Below are 19,228 nucleotides of genomic sequence, written 5' to 3' on the forward strand. Positions count from 1 at the left end.
GATCCCCTGTACAAATACAGGGCTACTGCCAAGCGGTGGGAACAGTAAATCTTCCTCATTCTTTTATTCATGCCCTCACCTCTGCAGACAGCGTGGAGGAAAAACAAACCCCGCCAAATCCCCGCGGGCTCCTGCAGTCTGGCAGTCTCTTCTCTGCTCCTACCCAATCCCCTCCGGGAGCCACAGGCCAGCCACAGAGAGCCACCGTCTCAGATGGGGGTGCTAGCCCCCTCCCTTGACAGCCAGCTCCTGTCACAGGCGGAGCCCCGGCACAGGCTCTGCAGACCAGACATCAGTGAGACCAAGGGAAACCCGGCCATCAGTGTCCCTGGCTTCTGGGAGCAGTCCTGCTTCTGCCTCACTTTCCCTGCCTCCCCCAGACTGCAGGGCTTCTGGGCCTGGAGGGGCCAGGCTATTTATTCCCAACACTAAGCCAGATGAGGTGTGGCTGCCCTGGGTGCCAGCTGAGAGACCACCAAGAGAAAGGAGGGGCAGTCAATTGAGCTACAGATCCCACGGAAGGAGGGACTCTTGGGCCAATAGCCTCTGGGCCAAGCAGCATCGGCTAATGCGACTGGCTTTATAAAAGAGTCCAGATCTCGAGAATTCCAAGGAGCCTTCTCCTCCCTGGCCGCCAGGGAGGGCTTCTTTTAAGCTCAAACAGACCAAAGAGAGATGGGAGGAGGCTGAAGGGTGCTAGATCTTGCCTTTTATACAGAGAAGAGGTGACGGACTTGGCTTGACTGTCCTGCTTTGCCCAGAAACTGCAGGTTTCTGCAGACACGGAGCGTTAAAACTGGGACAGTCCTGGGCAATCTGGGACGATGGGGTCCCCTAACTGAGGGGCCATGGGAAAGACTCTGCCCTCGGTGTGCCTAGAACATGGCACTGGAAAGAGGATGGCTCGGACTCAGGCTTCCTGGTCATGGTTCTGCAGGCTGAGAACTTTCTTCACACTGGGCCACATGGAGGAGGAAAGGCTGGAGAGCAGGGAATCCTGTGGGCAGCTCAGGAGACGCCAAGGGAAAGCAGGCAGAAGGAAAGTGTCCATGGTCTTCAGGGCCAGGAGGAAATTCCCTCACTGTCTTGAGGGAGCTGGCACCATGGAACCCCACCCAGAGCCTGGGGTGTTGGGGAGTAGCTGGGGAGCCCCTGAGAAAGCGTGCCCTTGAGCCCTTCACCAGGGCACATGGGACAAGGGGAAAGATGGCTTTAAAATCTTCCACCTGGGGCCTCAGCCTCCCAGGGACCCAGAGGGCAGTCAGAGCACAGCTCTGGTGTGAGCCTAAGAAGCCAGAGCAAGCTTGTTCCTTTAGATCTGTCTCAGCCAGAGGGCCCTTTTCCATGAGGGTCCCAGGTGGACACTGTGGACAGATAGATGTCTCCAGAGGCAACAGGGGTTTGTGTTATAGCCAGCCTGACAAGGCAGATCCCACGGAGACCCCCTTGCCAAGACCCCTTATTTGACAGATGGGAGACCAAACCCCAGGGAGGCTGAGTCACGAGCTCAGGAGAGCACATTCTCAAGGGGTTAGAGATGCAGACAGGACTGTCTGCCATCAGATGCCAGAGCTTCCTCAGAAAAGAAGACACTCAGAAGATAAGCCTAGTCCTGTGGAAGCCCTGGCCTTCCAATCACATTAGTAGAAGATGGCCCCTTCTGGAGTCACAACTCCTCTCCATTCTGTTTGAGTCCCCAGTGTGGTCCATCCCAGTACCAAACCCAGGAGAAGATCCTCAGCAGATTTCCCTACATTGCTCAGCCCTGGGGCTTCCACAGCACTGGAAAACCTACAGAGAGTGCCTGCAGGTTCCACGTCTCCCTTTCCTGGCCTTGGAATGTGTAAGAAACACCAGCCTCACTCTCAGTAGGAAGCGGCTCCCCACCTACTATGAGGAGCCTTCCTAGGGGTGGAGGTATTTAAGACACAGCTTAGAGGGCCATCAACCACACTGGGCTCCAGTGAGTTTAGCAGGAAGCAGGGCCCCGGGGTGCCACAAACCCAAAGACACATTCTGGTGTGTCTAAGGAGGGAGGTGGAGAGGGATCCAGACCCAGGATGCCAAGGGAGGTGAAAGAGTGGGAGCAGGCGTAGATGGGTTCTCTTTTGAGCAGCCAGGAGGGGCCTAAGTGTGTGGTCAGGAGAAGGCAGAGAAGGGAGACAAGAGGAAACAAGGAAGAGACCGGAAGAGCATCTCCTGACAGCCGATACACCAGCTTTTAGCATTTATAACATTTCCAGTTTCCTCCTATTGCGGGTGAACCCAACAATTCCAAAAATAAAATGCAGGAAACAGCCTGAGAAATGTTGCCAAGGAATGACAGGGCTGCCCCCTTGGTCACGGCAAGTCTTCCTAGGAGAAGCAGGACTCCACAGAAAGTCTAACAAGAAGAGAGCCTGCACCCCGCAGTACCCTCCAGACCCCCAAAGCACAGAGGAGTAGATAAGAGCAGAGCTCTGCCCTGGCAGCTAGGAGCCCCTCTTCCTGGGAAGCCTCAGGGAGCTGCAAGCTCTCCCCAGGCAGGTGGGAAGCTGAATCCCTGGGGAGAGAGACAGGTTTCCTGCACACAGAACTGCCCTGACTTAGTTAACAACAGGCTCTTGGAGCTCCCTCAGCAATTACTGCCTCACCACTCAGCTTCGTGGCTGGCCACTAATAATTTATTGCAAATGTCTCATTGCTCCAATAAGGCAGCCACTTCTCTACCCCTGAATTCCCTGCAGAGCGTAACACAGCTGGGCACCCCAGCTGGTCCTCATTAAAACCCTTCCAGCCCTGAATCTTCCCCCCTCCCTTCGCTCCCATCTCCAGCCCTGCTCTCCAGCAGCCGGCACAGGACATTCACTTCTCCTCATTTTTAAGGGCTGGATTGCCAGGTGCCAGTGCCGGAAGGGCAGATGAGAGCCTCTGAGTCTGTAGATCTGACTGGTAGCCTGGTGAAATCTACCAGGGCCATCTATAGGCAAAGAGGGAATTGCTATTAGCAAATTCTCTAACTAGCATTCTCTTTATTGTCCTCCTGTGGAAGATACTCATTTGTAACATTTTGAGTCAGATCATGCAGAACTGACTGTAAGAACATTGCTCAGGAAGGGACTCTAGCCGGAGCCACTCAGCTTCCCTGGTTTTGATTTCCTTCCGAATAAAAAGTAGAGATAGCTATGCATTACTGTGGACAGGTAACTAAACCAGCCCTCCATTCTACATTTCTGTGCAATATTGGACCATCTCGTCCATCTGTGTGCAAAACAGTGAAAGACTCAAGGTTCCCATCCTGGCTTTGGCACTTATTAGCTGGTTGGTGCTGAGAAGTCACTTAAATCTTTCTGAACTAATATTCTCACCTGTGAAATGGGCAAAATAATATCTTCACCACATAGATGGTGTGAGATTTAAATGAGATACCACGTGTGAGCAGGATTGCTGAACTGTAAGTTTAGTTCAGTCGCTCAGTCATGTCCGACTCCTTGCGACCCCATGAATTGCAGCACGCCAGGCCTCCCTGTCCATCACCAATTCCCAGAGTTCACTCAAACTCACATCCATCGAGTCAGTGATGCCATCCAGCCATCTCATCCTCTGTCGTCCCCTTTTCCTCCTGCCCCCAATCCCTCCCAGCAACAGAGTCTTTTCCAATGAGTCAACTCTTCACATGAGGTGGCCAAAGTACTGGAGTTTCAGCTTTAGCATCATTCCTTCCAAAGAACACCCAGGGCTGATCTCCTTTAGAATGGACTGGTTGGATCTCCTTGCAGTCCAAGGGACTCTCAAGAGTCTTCTCCAACACCACAGTTCAAAAGCATCAATTCTTCAGCACTCAGCTTTCTTCACAGTCCAACTCTCACATCCATACATGACCACTGGAAAAACCATAGCCTTGACTAGACGGACCTTTGTTGGCAAAGTAACGTCTCTGCTTTTCAATATGCTATCTAGGTTGGTCATAACTTTTCTTCCAAGGAGTGTCTTTTAATTTCATGGCTGCAGTCACCATCGCTAAACTGTAAAGTAGTATCCAAATGTTACTGATTATTAACAGATAATAATGACTATGATAAATACAAACCTTCTAAATAAGCAAATATAGGGGACCACAGTAATACAAAAAAGACCATTGCTGATGGATTTGCTGGTAACTCGTGCCTGCCCAGGGAGACAGGCTGCCCTGGAATTGCCTCTTGTGTGGAGACTTAGAGCAGAGGAGTAAATGCTGATCTCAGGATGGAGGATGGAGGTTAGGGCTCTCAGAACACAGGGTGAGACTGCCTCCCACCTGATGGGGCCCCTCCCACGTTGCTTCTGCAATTTGGCAGCAGACTCCCAGCAACCAACTTCCCCAGGTGACGATACCACAGTAAATCGTGGCCCTTATTTTTTAAGCACTTCCTGCAAAGGAAGCAAACCCTCCAGAAATGAATCTTCATTTGTACTACCCCTCAAAAAATGCTAATAAACTCATGAAAAAAAGTTGTGTTATTGCTAAATGCTAATTGCATTTCCTTGGGTAAGCACCATAAAAAATTCATTGCCGTTTTTAGAAACAAGATGCCAACTGCATTTTAATTGCTAGAGAGGAGAGAGTCAGGGAGAAGCTTAACCAGGAAAATGCTAACTGGGCAGAAACTCAGAAAGACGTCTCCCTAAGCCAGAAAACCCAGTCCTGAAACAAGAGCTGAGGAGAGATAGGTCCTGTGGGCCGCCAGACCCTCCCTGAGGGAGCACCGACTCGGTGGCCCTCAGACATGCAGCATCAGAGCACCTGGATATCTGGAGCGTTCTGTTTGTTGCCAATCATGACGTAGATTTAACAAATGTAGTCGCTCAGTCGTGTCCAACTCTTTGTGACCCCATGGACTGTAGCCCTCAGGCTCCTCTGTTCATGAAATTTTCCAGGCAAGAATATTGGAGTGGATTGCCATTCTCTTCTCCAGGGGATCTTCCCAACCCAAGGACGGAACCTGGGTCTCCTGCATTGGGGCCAGATTCTTTACCTTTGAAGCTACTAGGGAAGTCCTGACAAATGTAAAGAAGTACATAAATAAGCACTAGAGAGATGAGCTCCAGAGGTTTAAGAAACATGCATGGGAGGAAATTATTCTACTACCACCTTCCCGTGGGCGTGAGAGAGAGAGAAGGCGGGAATGCGACGAGGAGACGGAGACCATATTTTGCTTTAATACCGGAAGTCCTGGACCAGTTCACAGAACTGTCATTTTAAAACCTCCCCACCATTCCAATGCCGACCAGAGTATTCTTACAGTGGTCTCCTGCCCTACTGCAGCAGAACCAGCCAGAGCCAAGTGAGAGCAGGGAGCAGGTGAGATCCACAGCGAGTGAGGAGGATCCTGACTCCATGGGGTGAACCTGGGCTGACCCAGTCTTGACCCCATCTGCCCAGGAGCTTCCCAGTCTGGGTCTCTGGGGAGCCACTTCCCCGACCTGAGAGTTCGGAGAAGGCAGGCCTAGGGCAGGCTTGAGCGTCCTCCCAAAGATGTGCACAGGACCACAGAGGGGATGAGGCAGAAGGGCAGGCTCCTCGCTGCCACTGACAACCTCTTCCTCTCCAGCTGCTCCCCGTGCCCCAGCCCTCTGCTCCCCCATCTTCCCAGCCCCGTCCCAGCTTCTCTCCCATCCTTGAGGACCTCCGCTGAGACACAGAGACTGGAAATCAGGGCCCACGGAGACAGGCACAGTGGCCTGGAGGCCGGCCGGTGGGTGGTGACTGTCTTCTGTGCACTGAAAAGAGATCCATGCCTCCTGCATCTGGGGCTGCTGCTTCTCCATCTAGTGGACCTGCCAGAGAGCCCAGGAAACATGAGGCTGGTGTGTAGTGAGATGGAGAAAACCAATCAATATGACTGGGGAAGGGAGTCCTGGGCCGAAGGAGAAAGGAGCTGATCCACAGCGTGGCTCCTCCCTCCATGAGCCAAGCAGCTAGCATTTTAATAGATCACTTATTTTATATATAGCTGTGTGTATATGTCCGAAAGAATCTTAAAAAGAGTGAATATACATGTCTGTATTACAGATTCACTTTGTTGTACACTTGAAACCAACACATTACTGTAAATAACTATACTCCAAAAACATTTTTTTTTAAACATCACTTAACCACTCAGCTCCTTCATTTACACTTCTATCAAACAGGACTAGCATATCTGTTTCTCTAGGGTTTTTGTAAGGTTTGAATGAGAAGATGGATACATAGGTGTCCTGTAAACTCTACAAAGTGTATTATCCACTACCTGCCCTGAGCCCAGCTTTGCAGAAAGATGCACGCCCTGCATTTGTAAAGGACTTTATACAAATCACATGCTCTTGTTCTCTCACTTGCCTCTCCCACTGTAAGGATGAAGTGGAGAGGTCGGCTCAGGACCACACAAAATGAATTAGTTGCTGAAACCAGACTGCTAGATGCTGGGCTCTCTCCCTAGTACAGGGAGGGCAGGCAGGACCAGGGAAGAGTAATGGACATAGATAAATGCATCATAACACTTGGGTCACTCACTCCAAGCCTAGAGCTGGGCAGGCCTTATTTCATGTAATCTTCACATATCACAGCATATAAGACAGACTGGATGGTTATAACCAGGACACTGAAGTTTACCAAGCTTAGGAATCTGGGCTACAAACTCGGGTCGATTCTTCCCGAGTGAATGCTTAAACTGATAGAATGGATTCAGCCGTCACAAGCATTACTTCCTCTGAAACCTTCCCCCGCCCCCAGCAGGGCCCAGGCCTAAGGGGCGAGAATCACGGTTTCCGAGGGTTGGGTCTTTCACAAACTGGTCTTCTCCACTTGCCCCCACTCACCTGCGCCGCCGTGTCCTGAATCCAGTCCAGGAACTCGGCAACCTTGGCGTAGACTCCGGGGTGGCTGGGTTCTGCGCAGCCGTGTCCCCAGCTGACCACCCCCACCAGGCGCCACGTGCCCTCGTCCAGGCACACCAGGGGACCCCCGCTGTCCCCCTGAGGGATCCAGCCACCAGACACAGAGAAGCGGGCAGTTAAGTCCCTCCTGGTGGAGAGGCGCCAGCGTGCTCCCCGCCCCCACCCCAGGCTGGGCGCGCACCCTGCACTCCAAGCCGTCCTGCTTCCAGGATGAATCCCGTCTCGCCTCACCCCTCCTTGACCCTCACTGCGCTGCCCACTTGCCTGGGCTCTTCCTCTGCTACCAGAGAAGACGTCAGCCAGGCGCCCAGCCCGCAGCCCCCGCCCCGCACCAGGCCCTCGGCCGCACCTGGCACGCATCCGCCCTCCCATCGAGGTAGCCGGCACACAGCATGCGGGGCGTCAGGGCCCCGCTGTACACGCAAGAGCTGTTGCAGAGCTGGGTGCTGAGCAGAGGGACCACGGAGTCCTGGAGCACGTCGGAGCTGCGGGCTGCAGGGAGGTAGATGGGAGGGTCACAGACGGAGGCGGGAGAGGCGGAGGCGCTAGAGGGCGGACCCCCGGGACATGGAAGCCCAGGACTCTGGCCAGGAGGGTCTATCAGACTTGGAGGGGAGGGGTATGCATCACACATACACCCTGATGCTGAGGTCCTGGCACTCCTGGGAGGCGGGGAGGGAGAAGAAAGGGCCTGGGTTTCGGGGAAAATACCAGTTTGTTCTCCCAGAAGGACCCTGGGGCCCCCCGTCTGACCGAGGGTGATGCCAGAGGAGAAGGGGGCTCGTGCTGCCCTGTGGCCAGGGAGGAGGAGGCTGTGGTGCCTCACTTCTGGGGAAAGATGCCTCCCCTTCCACCCCCAACCCCCCATCCTGTGCACCCAGGGCCCTGGGAGCTGACTCACTGTGGCCGGGATCAGTGTGGCCCCAGCCAGACACCCAGCACTCCGAGCCTCTTGGAAAATCCCGCTCTTTGGTCGGCAGGCACACGGCGCCCACGGTGTCTGCGGAGAGGCAGTGGTCCCGGGCCCCACTCAGGCTCCTCCTCTCTGCCCCCGAGCCTGGGCGCAAGGACCAAGGCCAGCCAGTCCTCCTCGCCCCTTTCTTCAAACAGTCCTAGTTCCAGCTTCCCGCGTGGCTGTGCGGGCCAGGCTCTGTACCACCTGGGAATCACCATTCACGCAGAGGACTGTGTGGAAACTGCTGTGTACCTGGCGTTCTAGGCTGGGCGGGGTACACGTGATACCCCACCTGGGACCGATGAGGGATGGAAACTCGTGCTGGGCGCTTGTACTAACCTCTCCTAATGAGGCCCTGTTTGGATTTTCCCCAGGGTGTCTAGATCCTCTTGGGACATGGTTCCAAAACTATGGGACCTGTTCTATGGGTGGGTGCGAACCTGATTTTACCGAGTGTATAGACCTGCCATTAGATAAACACCACTTCACTGGGAGAAAGTATTTCCTCTTCGTTTCTCTTTCAGCCCCTCTGCAATGAGGAGAGAGAGACTGTCTGGGCTGCTCTGTGCCTCTCTGGACTTCCATCCTCCCCTTCTAAGCACAGAGAGAGCAGCCTGAGTCAGTAGTTCCGCAGAGTACAGTGCCAAGCTGGGACTTGAGCACTGTTTTGCTTCCAGTCTGTACATTTTTGTGGTGGTTATATTCACTCTAAGTCATAAGGTCTCCAGTCTGGTGGAAGCCTCAAATTTCCCTTTAAGTATATTTAAGTCAATTTAGAAGCATTAGCTGTTGAACAACAGTGCAGAGAGCACTCGTATATGGTAGACTCTGTAAACAGTATAGAGCAACATGTGTTGCTGGGGATACCCCAACAGGAACCAATGGAAGGGAGGACTGCTGAGTGTGTATGAGTGTGTGTGTGGTGTGAGAGTAAGCATGCACAGGAGTAGGTGTGCCTGTGTACTCATGTGAGCCTTGCACGAGTGTGTGAGGGCATGCACAGGTGTGCGTGCATGCCTGGCACATGCATGCGGAAGGAATGGCCTTCGAGGGCAGACACTGTGGAGGAGATGCCCTGCCCGGGAACTGTTTGCCTCCTGAGCTGGAAGAGAGTCACTTCCCTCATCTGTACACACCTGCCTCAGCTCCCTGACAGGCTTGTTATGAGGATGGGGAGGTAAAAGGGTTGTTACAAGGATGGGGGGTTGGGTGAAAGGATATTTGGTAAAGTAAGTCTTGTTAACCATAACATGGTGCTACTTATTAACTGTTATCCTATTAATTACATGTGCTGTGTGCTAAGTTGCTTCAGTTGTGTCCGACTCTTTGCAACCCTATGGACTGTAGCCCACCAGGCTCCTCTGTCCATGGGATTCTCTGGGCAAGAATACTGGAGTGGGTAGCCATTCCCTCCTCCAGGGGATATTCCCTACCCAGGAATCAAACCTGTGTCTCTTACATCTCCTGCATTGGCAGGCGGGTTCTTTACTACTGGGGCCACATAAGAAGCCCAGTAACTATATAGTTAACTATTATCCATCCTAACCCGGCTGGGACCTGGCACCAGCCTGGGAACTGGGTGGAGCAGCCTGCTGGAGATGGAGTCACTGGGAAGCTCTTCTGGGGACCTTGAGGCAAATCCCACCTGCCACCCAGCTATGAAAAGGGCCAGACCCTTTGTCCCCAAAAGAACATGTGGAAGAGTTGGTGCAAACCAAGGTCCCCATGATGCCAGAATCCATGACGATCCCCAAGTGAAGTGACCATTGTAAGGTTTACAGCACCGGGGGGGTCTTAGGAACCCTCACGGCTCCCACCCTCCACCCTTCACTTCAGCCTCACCTGAGAAGTGCAGTGGGGTGCGGAGCTGCAGGAGGGCCACGTCATAGTCATGGTTCTGGGCACTGTACAGAGGGTGGGTGATGATCCGCTCCACCACAGCCCCCTGGTGTGGCCTGACTGTGCTGTGGCTGACCAGCCCCGCATGGACCCGCCAGCTGGACAGGCGGGACAGCCTGAAACTGCACACAAAGGCTTCACTGAGCCCGGGGGAAGGAGGGGCAGGAGACGCTGACATAGGTGAGGTGGCGGGTGGAAGAAGCCACCAGCGAGGCAAGTTCCCAGGACCCAGGTCTTTTCGAATCTACCCCAGCATTTGGTAAGACACTGGGCATGCAGTAGGTGCTTAATAAATGCTCAGACCCTGATAGATTGAGAAGTGAGAGGCTATGGTCATCGTCCACTACTGCCTCCCTCCAGCATAACCCCCTCCAGGTTTTGCAACAGATAAGGAAGAGCCTCGTGTGGTATGAGAGCTCTAAGCTGAGTCAGCAAGGCTTCGCTCAGCACTGTCTCCCCGCTTCCTAGGTGTGGTCTCCCCGCTTCCTAGGTGTGATCACGAGGGAGCCACTTCCCCTCTCCTGGCCTCGGCTTCCTCGCTGTAACACGAGGGTTACACGACCTGCCCTGCCTTCCATCAAAGAAGATGGGCAGAGAACCCTTCCTTCCTTCCAACCAGTATTAAGTACCTACTGTATTTCAGGACTGTTCTAGGCCATGGGAACAAGGCAAGGGAAATCCACAAAGGGATTCAGTGGTAAAGAAGACTCTTGCCTGCCCCCATGGAGCTTCCAGCCTGAAGGGGAGGAAGGACATAAAGAATCACATGGAAATCGATTTAACTATGGTGCTGATAAACATTAAGAAGTACAGAGGGCTATGAGTGGGAAAGCATTATAAAAACCTTAAAAAACAAATGAAGCCGAAGAACCGATGTTTGTATTATTACTGCCATTCCGGCAGGACTTTAACAGGGAGAATTTCACAAACATTCCGGGGCCCACTCGCACTGGACGTGGCAGGCAGACAGTTGGACATCTTATACAGGACATACCGACGGCTGACAGAAAAGGCCCCAGAGGCGCCCCCTCCCGTTTTGGGGGCCCCAGACTTGCCTGTGCGTGCAGTGCGCCGCGGTCACCACCCAGCGCGGGCCCAGCACGGAGGCCCCGCATGTGTGCCGGGAGCCCAGGGTCACGCTGGCCTGCCAGGGCCAGCGCCCGGGAGCCGCCGCCTGCCCGCCCACGATCCGGGAAGCCAGAGGCCTGGCCCCACACTCTGCAAACAGAGAAGCACCCGTGAGATGGACACAGAGGTGGCTGTCAGTACGGTGCTGTCTGCCGGGGAGTGTGGACGGCTCCCGTTTATCATTCCTGGTCCTAAGCATGGAGTGGAAAGGCTGTCTCGCTAAGGGAAGGACTGTGACTGCATCGTCCATGGAGCCACAGGACCTAAGAAAATGCCTGGGCCATAGGAGAGGTCAAATGGGGGCCTGTCGTGTGGGAAGATGACACGTGAAGATGGCTAGATGACTGGGAAGACGGGAGAAAGGAACTCCATGCACTGTCTCCCACTTGGCCCCTAGTTCCTTGCCCTCCTTAGATTGGGAAGCTGCTGGTCCCCCTTTGGGGTGCTCCGGAAGAAGGGGAGGGGGTGTCAGAGGCCAGGGCGGGGAGTGAGGCAAGGAGGTTGCCTGCCCAGGTCAGCAGCTAGTGGGGGACAGAATAGAGGCGTCCATGGGGCTCTGTTCTGGCAAAACTGTGTCTGCAGGTGGGTGGGTAGGCAAGACATCCCCCCAGACCCAGGCGAGCCTCCCACCGGGGCTCTTCCACCCCAGGGGCATGACAGAAACCTCCTTCTCCCACCGCCCCCTTCCCAGACCCGGGAGGGGACTCACCAGAGCACTTGAGGGAGACGATCTGACCAGAAGCACAGTGGTCCCTGCAAAACAGAGGCAGCGCCAGCAAGGAGCTGGACAGGGGCCCAGCCCGGCCCAACACCCCTCGGGGCCTGGAGGAGGGGGCGTTGTTGGGGGACAGCAGACAGGGCCACTCTGTGGCCACAACTGTCTGCTTCCTGCCCCCACCCAAGCCTTCAGACCCCTCCTCGTAACAGGTCTCCAGGAAAGTAAGCAGGCTCTGCCTGACCATTCAGGGGGTTGATGAGGGCAGAGCCCAGAATTACAAATGGAGCATTGATGGATGTAAAATTCAGTAGTTCCCACTGAAGCCCCGGGTATGCTCAGAGTAGATAGGCGAGTACGGACATGGTCCTTCACCCTCTGTTCCAGCCCAAGCCGACTCCACTTAATCCAAGCCCTCTGCCCAGCGCTGTGTACTCACAGCCCGCCCTCCTCTCCCCTCCTCTTTCTTAGCATAAACCTCCACTCCTTTTGGACCAAAGCTCTCTCCTCTTTGCTCATCTCTTGCCCCCAGCATCCAACGCCTGGATCCTCAGTTTCTAGTGGTTTCCCAAACCCACAGCCCTGTGGCTCTCCTGGCCGAGTCTGTCCACGGCTGTTTCCTTTGCCTGTTCAGGTATCTAAGGCAGGAGGGCTGCGTTCCCCTGATGGAGCATCAGGGGGCAGGAGTTGGGTCAGAGGGGCCAAGGTTCAGAGGGGACAGAAACAGTGGCTGCAGAGGTGAGAAGGCTTCAGAGCAGTGTTGAGAGGACTGCTGGAAAGCTTGAGGACGCCCACCCCCAGGATCGGGGGAAGGTCCGTTCCAGAACCCTCTCTTCTCTGGAGAGTCTCTGGGTTCCAAGCAGTCCACTATCTCTCTCCTGAGATACCAGAATCATCCAAATAAAGTGTGGCAGGGGTAAGCGGGACTAGTTTGGAGGCAAGAGCCTGGTTTCAAGACATGGTTTGGCCGATTATCAGTTCTGTGACCTTACCCAAGGCCCTTTACCTCACTGAGTCTCAGTTTCCCCATCTGTGAAATGGGAATAAGAGTACCATTTCAAATCCTCTGACAATAACACCCAATCCTGCCATTTTTGTGAGGGGCAAATAAATTATGTATATGGGCAGAACTCGTATGAAATGAAATATTCCTCTCTGTCATCCTATCTTATGCCTCTGGTGTCCTCACCACTAGGCTCCCATGATAGGAAGACTTTTGTTGGGTTGTTCATGGAAGTGAGGGGCACCACTCAGTCCCACCCCCAAGCTCACCCCTTCCGGAGAAGCCCTACCTAGGCTGCCACATCTCCTCCGGGAAGCCTTCCAGTCTAGGAGAGAGCTGAGCAAACTCCCTGGAACTGTTGAGCCTGACGTCAGACAGGTTCACTGCCTTGTGGTGAGTGAGTCTTGATAGGAAAGGGGAATAAAATGGGAGGAAATTGGCTTTAAATGGCAATATGAGAGAAGAGGGGTTAGTATAACAGAATGTACAGGAAATACTCTACCAGGGTAATGACTGAGCAAGACTTTGACAATGAATGACTTCTTCTGGGATTTATATTTTGCTGAAAAGCAAGGATGCCCAAAGGAGAGAAACAGGCTGCCATCACGCCCGGAGGCCAGGAGACGACAACATGACCTCTTGTCATTTCCTGAGTACTCTGAGGGTAGCAGGCAGGGTCTCCAAAGCCCCTCCCCGACCCACCCACCCTCCACCTTCCCCAGGCCCAGGTCCAGCCCCAGTTACCTAAGATGTCCGAGGCTCCTGCAGACACGCACCCCCAGGGCAGAGCTCCAGCCCTCGTGGCACACCAGCAGCCAGTCTTGCCGGGCCCTCAGCTGTACTTCCAGCAAGAAGTCCTCAGAAGTGTTTATTCTGAAAGATACTGAGACCACGGCATGAAAGCCACTTCCCATCTGCAGCGGGATGGAGGAGCGGGACCCCTCAACCGTGGGGCCTGAAAAGGCCTTCATGATCGCCTGGGTCACCCAATGTCAGGCTCACTGTTCACTGGGGAGCCAGCCAATGCTGAGAACAAAAGAACCCCTCTCTCTGTGCTGCCCTTCAGGTTTGTGTTTAACCAAGCGCTTTTACACGTGCTCCATCACCAAGGGTCACAGCCGCCCAATGGCATGAGAACGCCCATCCTCCCCATTCTGCAGCAGGAAGTAAGGCACGAAGATCAAGCGACCTGCCCTAGGTCACAGGATCTGCAAGTGATGGAGCCAGGTCATCCGATTTCTGGAGAAGGCAATGGCACCCCACTCCACTATTCTTGCCTGGAAAATCCCGTGGACGGAGGAGCCTGGTGGGCTACAGTCCATGGGGTCACTAAGAGTCGGACACGACTGAGCGACTTCACTTTCACTTTTCACTTTCATGCTTTGGAGAAGGAAATGGCAACCCACTCCAGTGTTCTTGCCTGGAGAATCCCAGGGACGGGGGAGCCTGGTGGGCTGCCGTCTGTGGGGTCACACAGAATCGGACACGACTGAAGCGACTTAGCAGCAGCAGCAGCAGCATCCAATTTCAAATCTTGCGACAGTACTGGGGATGGTGCCCACTTACTGAGCGTCTGCTTTTTCCGGGCTCTATGGTAAGCTCCTTTACTCTATGCTCTTATTATGCTTACAGCTTCGCGCAGTAAATATTTTTATCTCCACTTCATGGAGAAGGACATGGAAGCTCAAAGAAGTAATGTATTCAGAGGCACACACAGCTAGCAAAGGTAGGCAAGCCGATCCTAAATAATTTCTGTAACTGATTCTAACCCCAGGCTTGGCAGCACCGTATCTTCTGACCCTCCACCTTTACCTGGAGGGGAGGGGAGAAAATTCAGGGGGGAGGATGGGAGATAGTGTGGTGTGATGTTTCCAGCCTCTACACTTTGCCGCTGGGTCAAGACCCGTGTCCACCACTCACTGGCCCCCAACACACACCTGGCTCCTCTTGCCCCGCATGGCAGGCTCCCTCTGTCCAAATGGCAAGTCGCCACCTCTCCTGGCAGCCTGGGTTTTTAGCTGTGCCTCCGCTAGGGATCAAAACAGTCCCCGGGGAGTGCTGAAAGCCCTGAATCAGAGATCAGCTCCTGGAGGCTGGACCAGGGCCTCACCCTCACAGCACAAGAGATGCAGGTGGATGACAGCAAACTGGAAGGATCCCAGCGCTGTGCAGGGGCCCTGGGCCTGGGGTTGGGGAGGGCAGTCTCCCCACCTTGGGGGTGTGGCTCACCTGTTCTGGGAATCGAGGGGAGCAGGGCTTCCTCACTGCTGGCCTCGGAGCAGTTCAAAATCATCTCATCCTGCAGGGTTTCAGGAGTGGGCTGAGAGGCAGCTGGCCACAGATACGGCACTTCAGAAGACAAAGACAAGGAGAGGGTCACAGAGAAGAGGCTGGGAAAGGAAGGGATTCCCCCAGGAGGGAGCCCAGGTACAGAACAAGACACCTGCTGCAGAGGGAGGCAAGGCAGCCTCCGGGGACTCCTTGTTACCACCCTGCTTTAGGCAGTCCCTCCCAACATGCAGAGAGGCATCACACTCTCTGTCTCATCTCTGTCTGTTTGTCTGTCTCTCTCTCGCACTGGGAAAGATCTCCAGGTGCAGCTTGACCAGGGCCTCCCTGGGTCACCTGCTCAAGCACATTTCTCACTATAGGACGAAAACATTCCTCTGCATAGAGCCCGAGGCCCTCCGGCTGGACCTGCATCCCATCTCCACTTGCTGTCAGAGTAGATGGAAAAGGCAGTCATCCCACCTGCCCTAGACACCCGCTCACTTCCTGCTCCTCTCTCCCAGCACCCCCAGAGTCCGTTCTTGTCCCTCCCCCAGCCACTGAAGGTCCCAGCACTGACCTAGAAGCCAGGAGCCAACGCCTGCTCCAGCCAGCAGCCCCAGGGCTCCCAGTACCGCCCAGCAGCACCGCCCGGCACACCAGCGCCCTGCCCCAGAGACTGTGGGGAGGGCAGAGGAGTGTCTGAGGGCCCTGCCCCTGCCCACCAGCCCACTGCACCCCGAGAGCCAGACAGCCACCAAGCGGCGGCAGGAGTTTGCCCCACTGCACCTGCCCACCTCCCCCTGACCCATTATCACGGGATGGGTGGGGGGCAGAGCTCCGATCACTGGAGCCTCAGAGCCCACTCAAGCCCCCAGGTGGGAAACAGAGAAAGCAGGTCCAGGACGTATAGTGAGAAAGCCTCTGGCCATCAGTCATTTAAGGCTGACCGAGGAAGATCTGGGGAGAAGGAAGCTGTGGGGTGTGGGAAGATCGTCCCTTCACTGCCCCACCCTGTCATTCCCCCGTGGCCCAGTCTGGCCTACTGGGTTGCTGCTGGGTCTCAGGCCTCCGTAGCGGGTCTCCTGGCTCTGCGGATCCCGGCCCCTCCTCTGCATCCTGAGCCTCTGTGGGGGCTTGGCCATCCAGCATCGGGCTCTGTGGAAACAGCTGTCAGTCACTCACCAAGAAGAAAATCTCCGCCCAGCACAAGTCCCTCTCTAACTCCAGCCACGCCCTCGCCACCACTTACAAGTCTTTTTCCACCCTGGGGACTCAGTGTGTGTCCCCATAGAGGCCCCTCGGGCCTCCCAGCTCTCCTGGAACCCCTTGCCCTACCCACCTTACTCTCACCCACCCAGTAAGTGGCACAGCAGACACCGAGCCTCGACTGGGCTGACTCCGAAGTCCACACTTTTCACCACCCCCTCACCAGCATGGAGGGCATCCACTGAATCCTTCAACATCCCTCATCAGACCCTAAGATCCCACCTTCATCTTTCCCTCCCATCTCAGAGGAAGAAGAGCCCCTCCCCAGTGAACTATGCAGTCACTCACCCAGTAAATAGTATTTAGCCCAAGTGGACAGGCCACGATAGGGGTGCTGTAAGGAGTTCAAGATAAATCAATGTGGACCTCCACCGCCATCAACCCAAAGAATCTGCATGTGAGTCCTTGAAGGTAAGTTGTGTTCAGCGACAAAAGGGAAGTTCCATTCAGCTACCACTGGGATTTAAAAGGACAACTTTCTTCTTATTGGGAAGATCAAGAAAGGCTCCCCGGAAGAGGCAGCCTTTGAGACAGGCCCTCATAGATGAATAGGGTTTGAAATGACATATATGGGCATTGGGTGTTCCAGGAAAAGGGTACTGAGGAGGCAAAGGAATGGGAGTAAGAAAGCTTAGAGTGGGGTAGGTCAGACATCTGTCTGAAGTTCATAGTTCAAAGCCAGGTCTACAGCCTACTGTATGAACGTGGTGACTCATCAGCCCTCCAAATTTTAATTTTCTCATTTATGAAATAAGAGTGATAACCCCTGCTTCGCATTGAGTAGCCTCCCCTCTCTAGCCTTGTCTCCATTCCTTCTCCAAGCCAGAGTGATCTTTCTAAAATGCAAACTTGAGCAAGCTAACCTCGTCTTCCTAGCACCCAGTAGGTCTCTGTAGCCTTCAGGAGAAGCACCCTGGCATGACTTGCAGCATCTTCTGTGATCTCACCCTCCTCAGCTCTCCATCCTCACCTGCCAGTGCTTACTCCTCCACAGCAGGACTCTGGGTCATGTTAACACACATGCCCATCCTCACACCTTCACACACTCTCACTCCATGAAGGCATGGCGACTGCTCTCCCCTTCCACACACTGACCCTAGGACCCTTCAAGACTCAGCTTAAGTGCCATCTTTTCAAGAAGCTTTCTTCAACCCTCAGGGCACCTGTTGTGACCCTATATTATGCTCCTTGACTTGTCTTTCTCTCTCCCCTTTCTCTTTGGTCTAGGATCCCAGGGTCTGGCTCAAGTCCTAGCACAAAGTGGGAATTCAGTTAATGCACATTGAATAGAAGGAAGGAAAGAAAGAAGAAAGGAAGGCAGAGAAAGAAAGAGGAAGGGAAGGAGGAAGGAAGAAACTAAACAGATTATGTGGCTGAAAGGGTTTTATAAAGTAAAACACAAATATTAAGTAGAATAATATATTAATAGTGTGTTAGTTGTTCAGTGATGTCTGACTCTTGTGACCCCATGGACTGTAGCCCCCCAGGCTCCTCTGTCCGTGGAATTCTCCAGACAAGAATACTGGAGTGGGTTGCCATTTCCTTCTCCAGGGGATCTTCCTGACCCAGGGATCGAATCCAGGTCTCCTGCATTGCAGGCAGATTCTTTACCGTCAGAGCCACCAGGGAACCCCAATGTATTAATTAGAAATATGTAAAAGCTATGGATCCTTTCTTCAATGAAATTAGACTCCAGTCAAGTTGAAAGAGTCCCTAAAGTTGAAGTGACGCCCATCTACCCTGCAAACCGCCTTCCCATGTCAACAGGCTTGGTCTGGAGAGAATTCCAGGGCACGCTCAGCCTTTTTTCCTGTCTCAGATCAAGGGAGCCTGGCTTGACATTCAGCCTCTGCACAAACTGGCCTCACCTGGGACGCTGCCCCAACTCAACACTCACCTGTCCAGGCTCCCGTGGTAGCCTGCAAAAATGGTCTTTAATGACACAGGTCCTCCTTTTGAGTAATAATGATTTACTAAGAGTCACCTATGGGCAAAGCGCCTGGCTTAGCCATATGGGGGATGAGAGAGGGAACTAGATGTCAGCCCCCAGGGAAAATGAAACCAGAAGGCTGGCCACACAGGGCCCCCTCTAGGATCCAGCCTGTGCACCAGAGCTGCCAGAGGCAAAAGGAAAGGAGGGTGGCAGAGGATGAGATGGTTGGATGGCATCACTGATTCAACGGACATAAAATTGGGCAAACTCTGGGAGATGGTGAGGGACAGGGAGGCCTGGCGTGCTACAGTCCATGGGGCTGCAAGAAGTTAGACTCGACTTGGCCACTGAACAACAAAGAAGCCCAAGGGTGGAGTCAAAGGTGGGGTTGAAAGAGAGAGAGGCCAGAACAGGGTTTGGCCTTACCATGTGGGTCAGTGGCACCGATGGAAGCCTGGGGGTCTGCTAGGCAACGTCCTGGCTCTGTTCCTTGGATCAGCATTGATTAAATAGCCTGGCCAGCTTGGTTGGAGGCTGAGATCTCCCTGCTTCACACATGGCTCCTCCCTTCATCTCCCTACACACACACACAAGAGAGAGACAATGAACTCTGCTCAGAAACCATGAATAGACCCCTTGTTGCAGGAAAAGGGGGCCAAGGGCTAGGCTGGGCTGGGCAGCCCCAGCCCCTCCCATCTGCTAACTGGAAGCTTAGAAACAGAGAAAAAGGTTACAAGGAGGAGGGGAAGCCAGTTCTTGTTGCTTAGCAACCAGATCCCTTGTGCCAAAAAGTGTGCCCCATGCATGCTGGCATAATACACCCCCCACCCCCTTCCTGCTGACAGGGCTGTATTCAGGAGACTGACATCAGCATTTGCTGAAATGTTTCTGAACCCTGCGGATGAGATCTCACCTCTGTGTGGGTTGGCTTCCCCAGCTGTCTGGGGCTGTCTCCGTGCTGCAGTTGGGATGATGACGGGGACTCTGCCACCTCTCTTCTCCAGGCTGCACTTGTCACCCCAATGCCAGGGAAATGGGCCCTCTCTGCCTCACTGCCCTGGGAACCAGCTGCTAGAGGAGACTTCACTGCCATGTTGCTTCAAAGCACAAGAGGTCTAAACACACCTGGCAGCCACATCTGTTTAGCCAAGGAGGCAGAAGAGG

General features: G+C 54.1%; 1 protein-coding gene across 1 annotated transcript; it reads right to left on the reverse strand.

The window, feature by feature from the left end:
* Positions 1 to 3,791: 3,791 nt before the first annotated feature.
* TMPRSS5 (transmembrane serine protease 5) lies at positions 3,792 to 18,587 on the reverse strand. Its single transcript, XM_055547422.1, has 13 exons — positions 18,491 to 18,587; positions 15,909 to 16,020; positions 15,443 to 15,541; positions 14,824 to 14,943; positions 13,339 to 13,477; positions 12,884 to 12,997; positions 11,586 to 11,629; positions 10,804 to 10,966; positions 9,692 to 9,870; positions 7,796 to 7,894; positions 7,244 to 7,386; positions 6,817 to 6,972; positions 3,792 to 5,796 (listed from the first exon to the last, which is right to left on the reverse strand). Exons 1-13 carry the CDS (start codon positions 18,491 to 18,493, stop codon positions 5,788 to 5,790), a joined length of 1,380 nt encoding a protein of 459 aa, XP_055403397.1. The 5' UTR covers positions 18,494 to 18,587; the 3' UTR covers positions 3,792 to 5,787.
* Between the last annotated feature and the right edge of the window lie 641 nt (positions 18,588 to 19,228).

Source organism: Bubalus kerabau, chromosome 15 (genome assembly GCF_029407905.1).
Source record: "Bubalus kerabau isolate K-KA32 ecotype Philippines breed swamp buffalo chromosome 15, PCC_UOA_SB_1v2, whole genome shotgun sequence".
Taxonomy (NCBI): domain Eukaryota; kingdom Metazoa; phylum Chordata; class Mammalia; order Artiodactyla; family Bovidae; genus Bubalus; species Bubalus kerabau.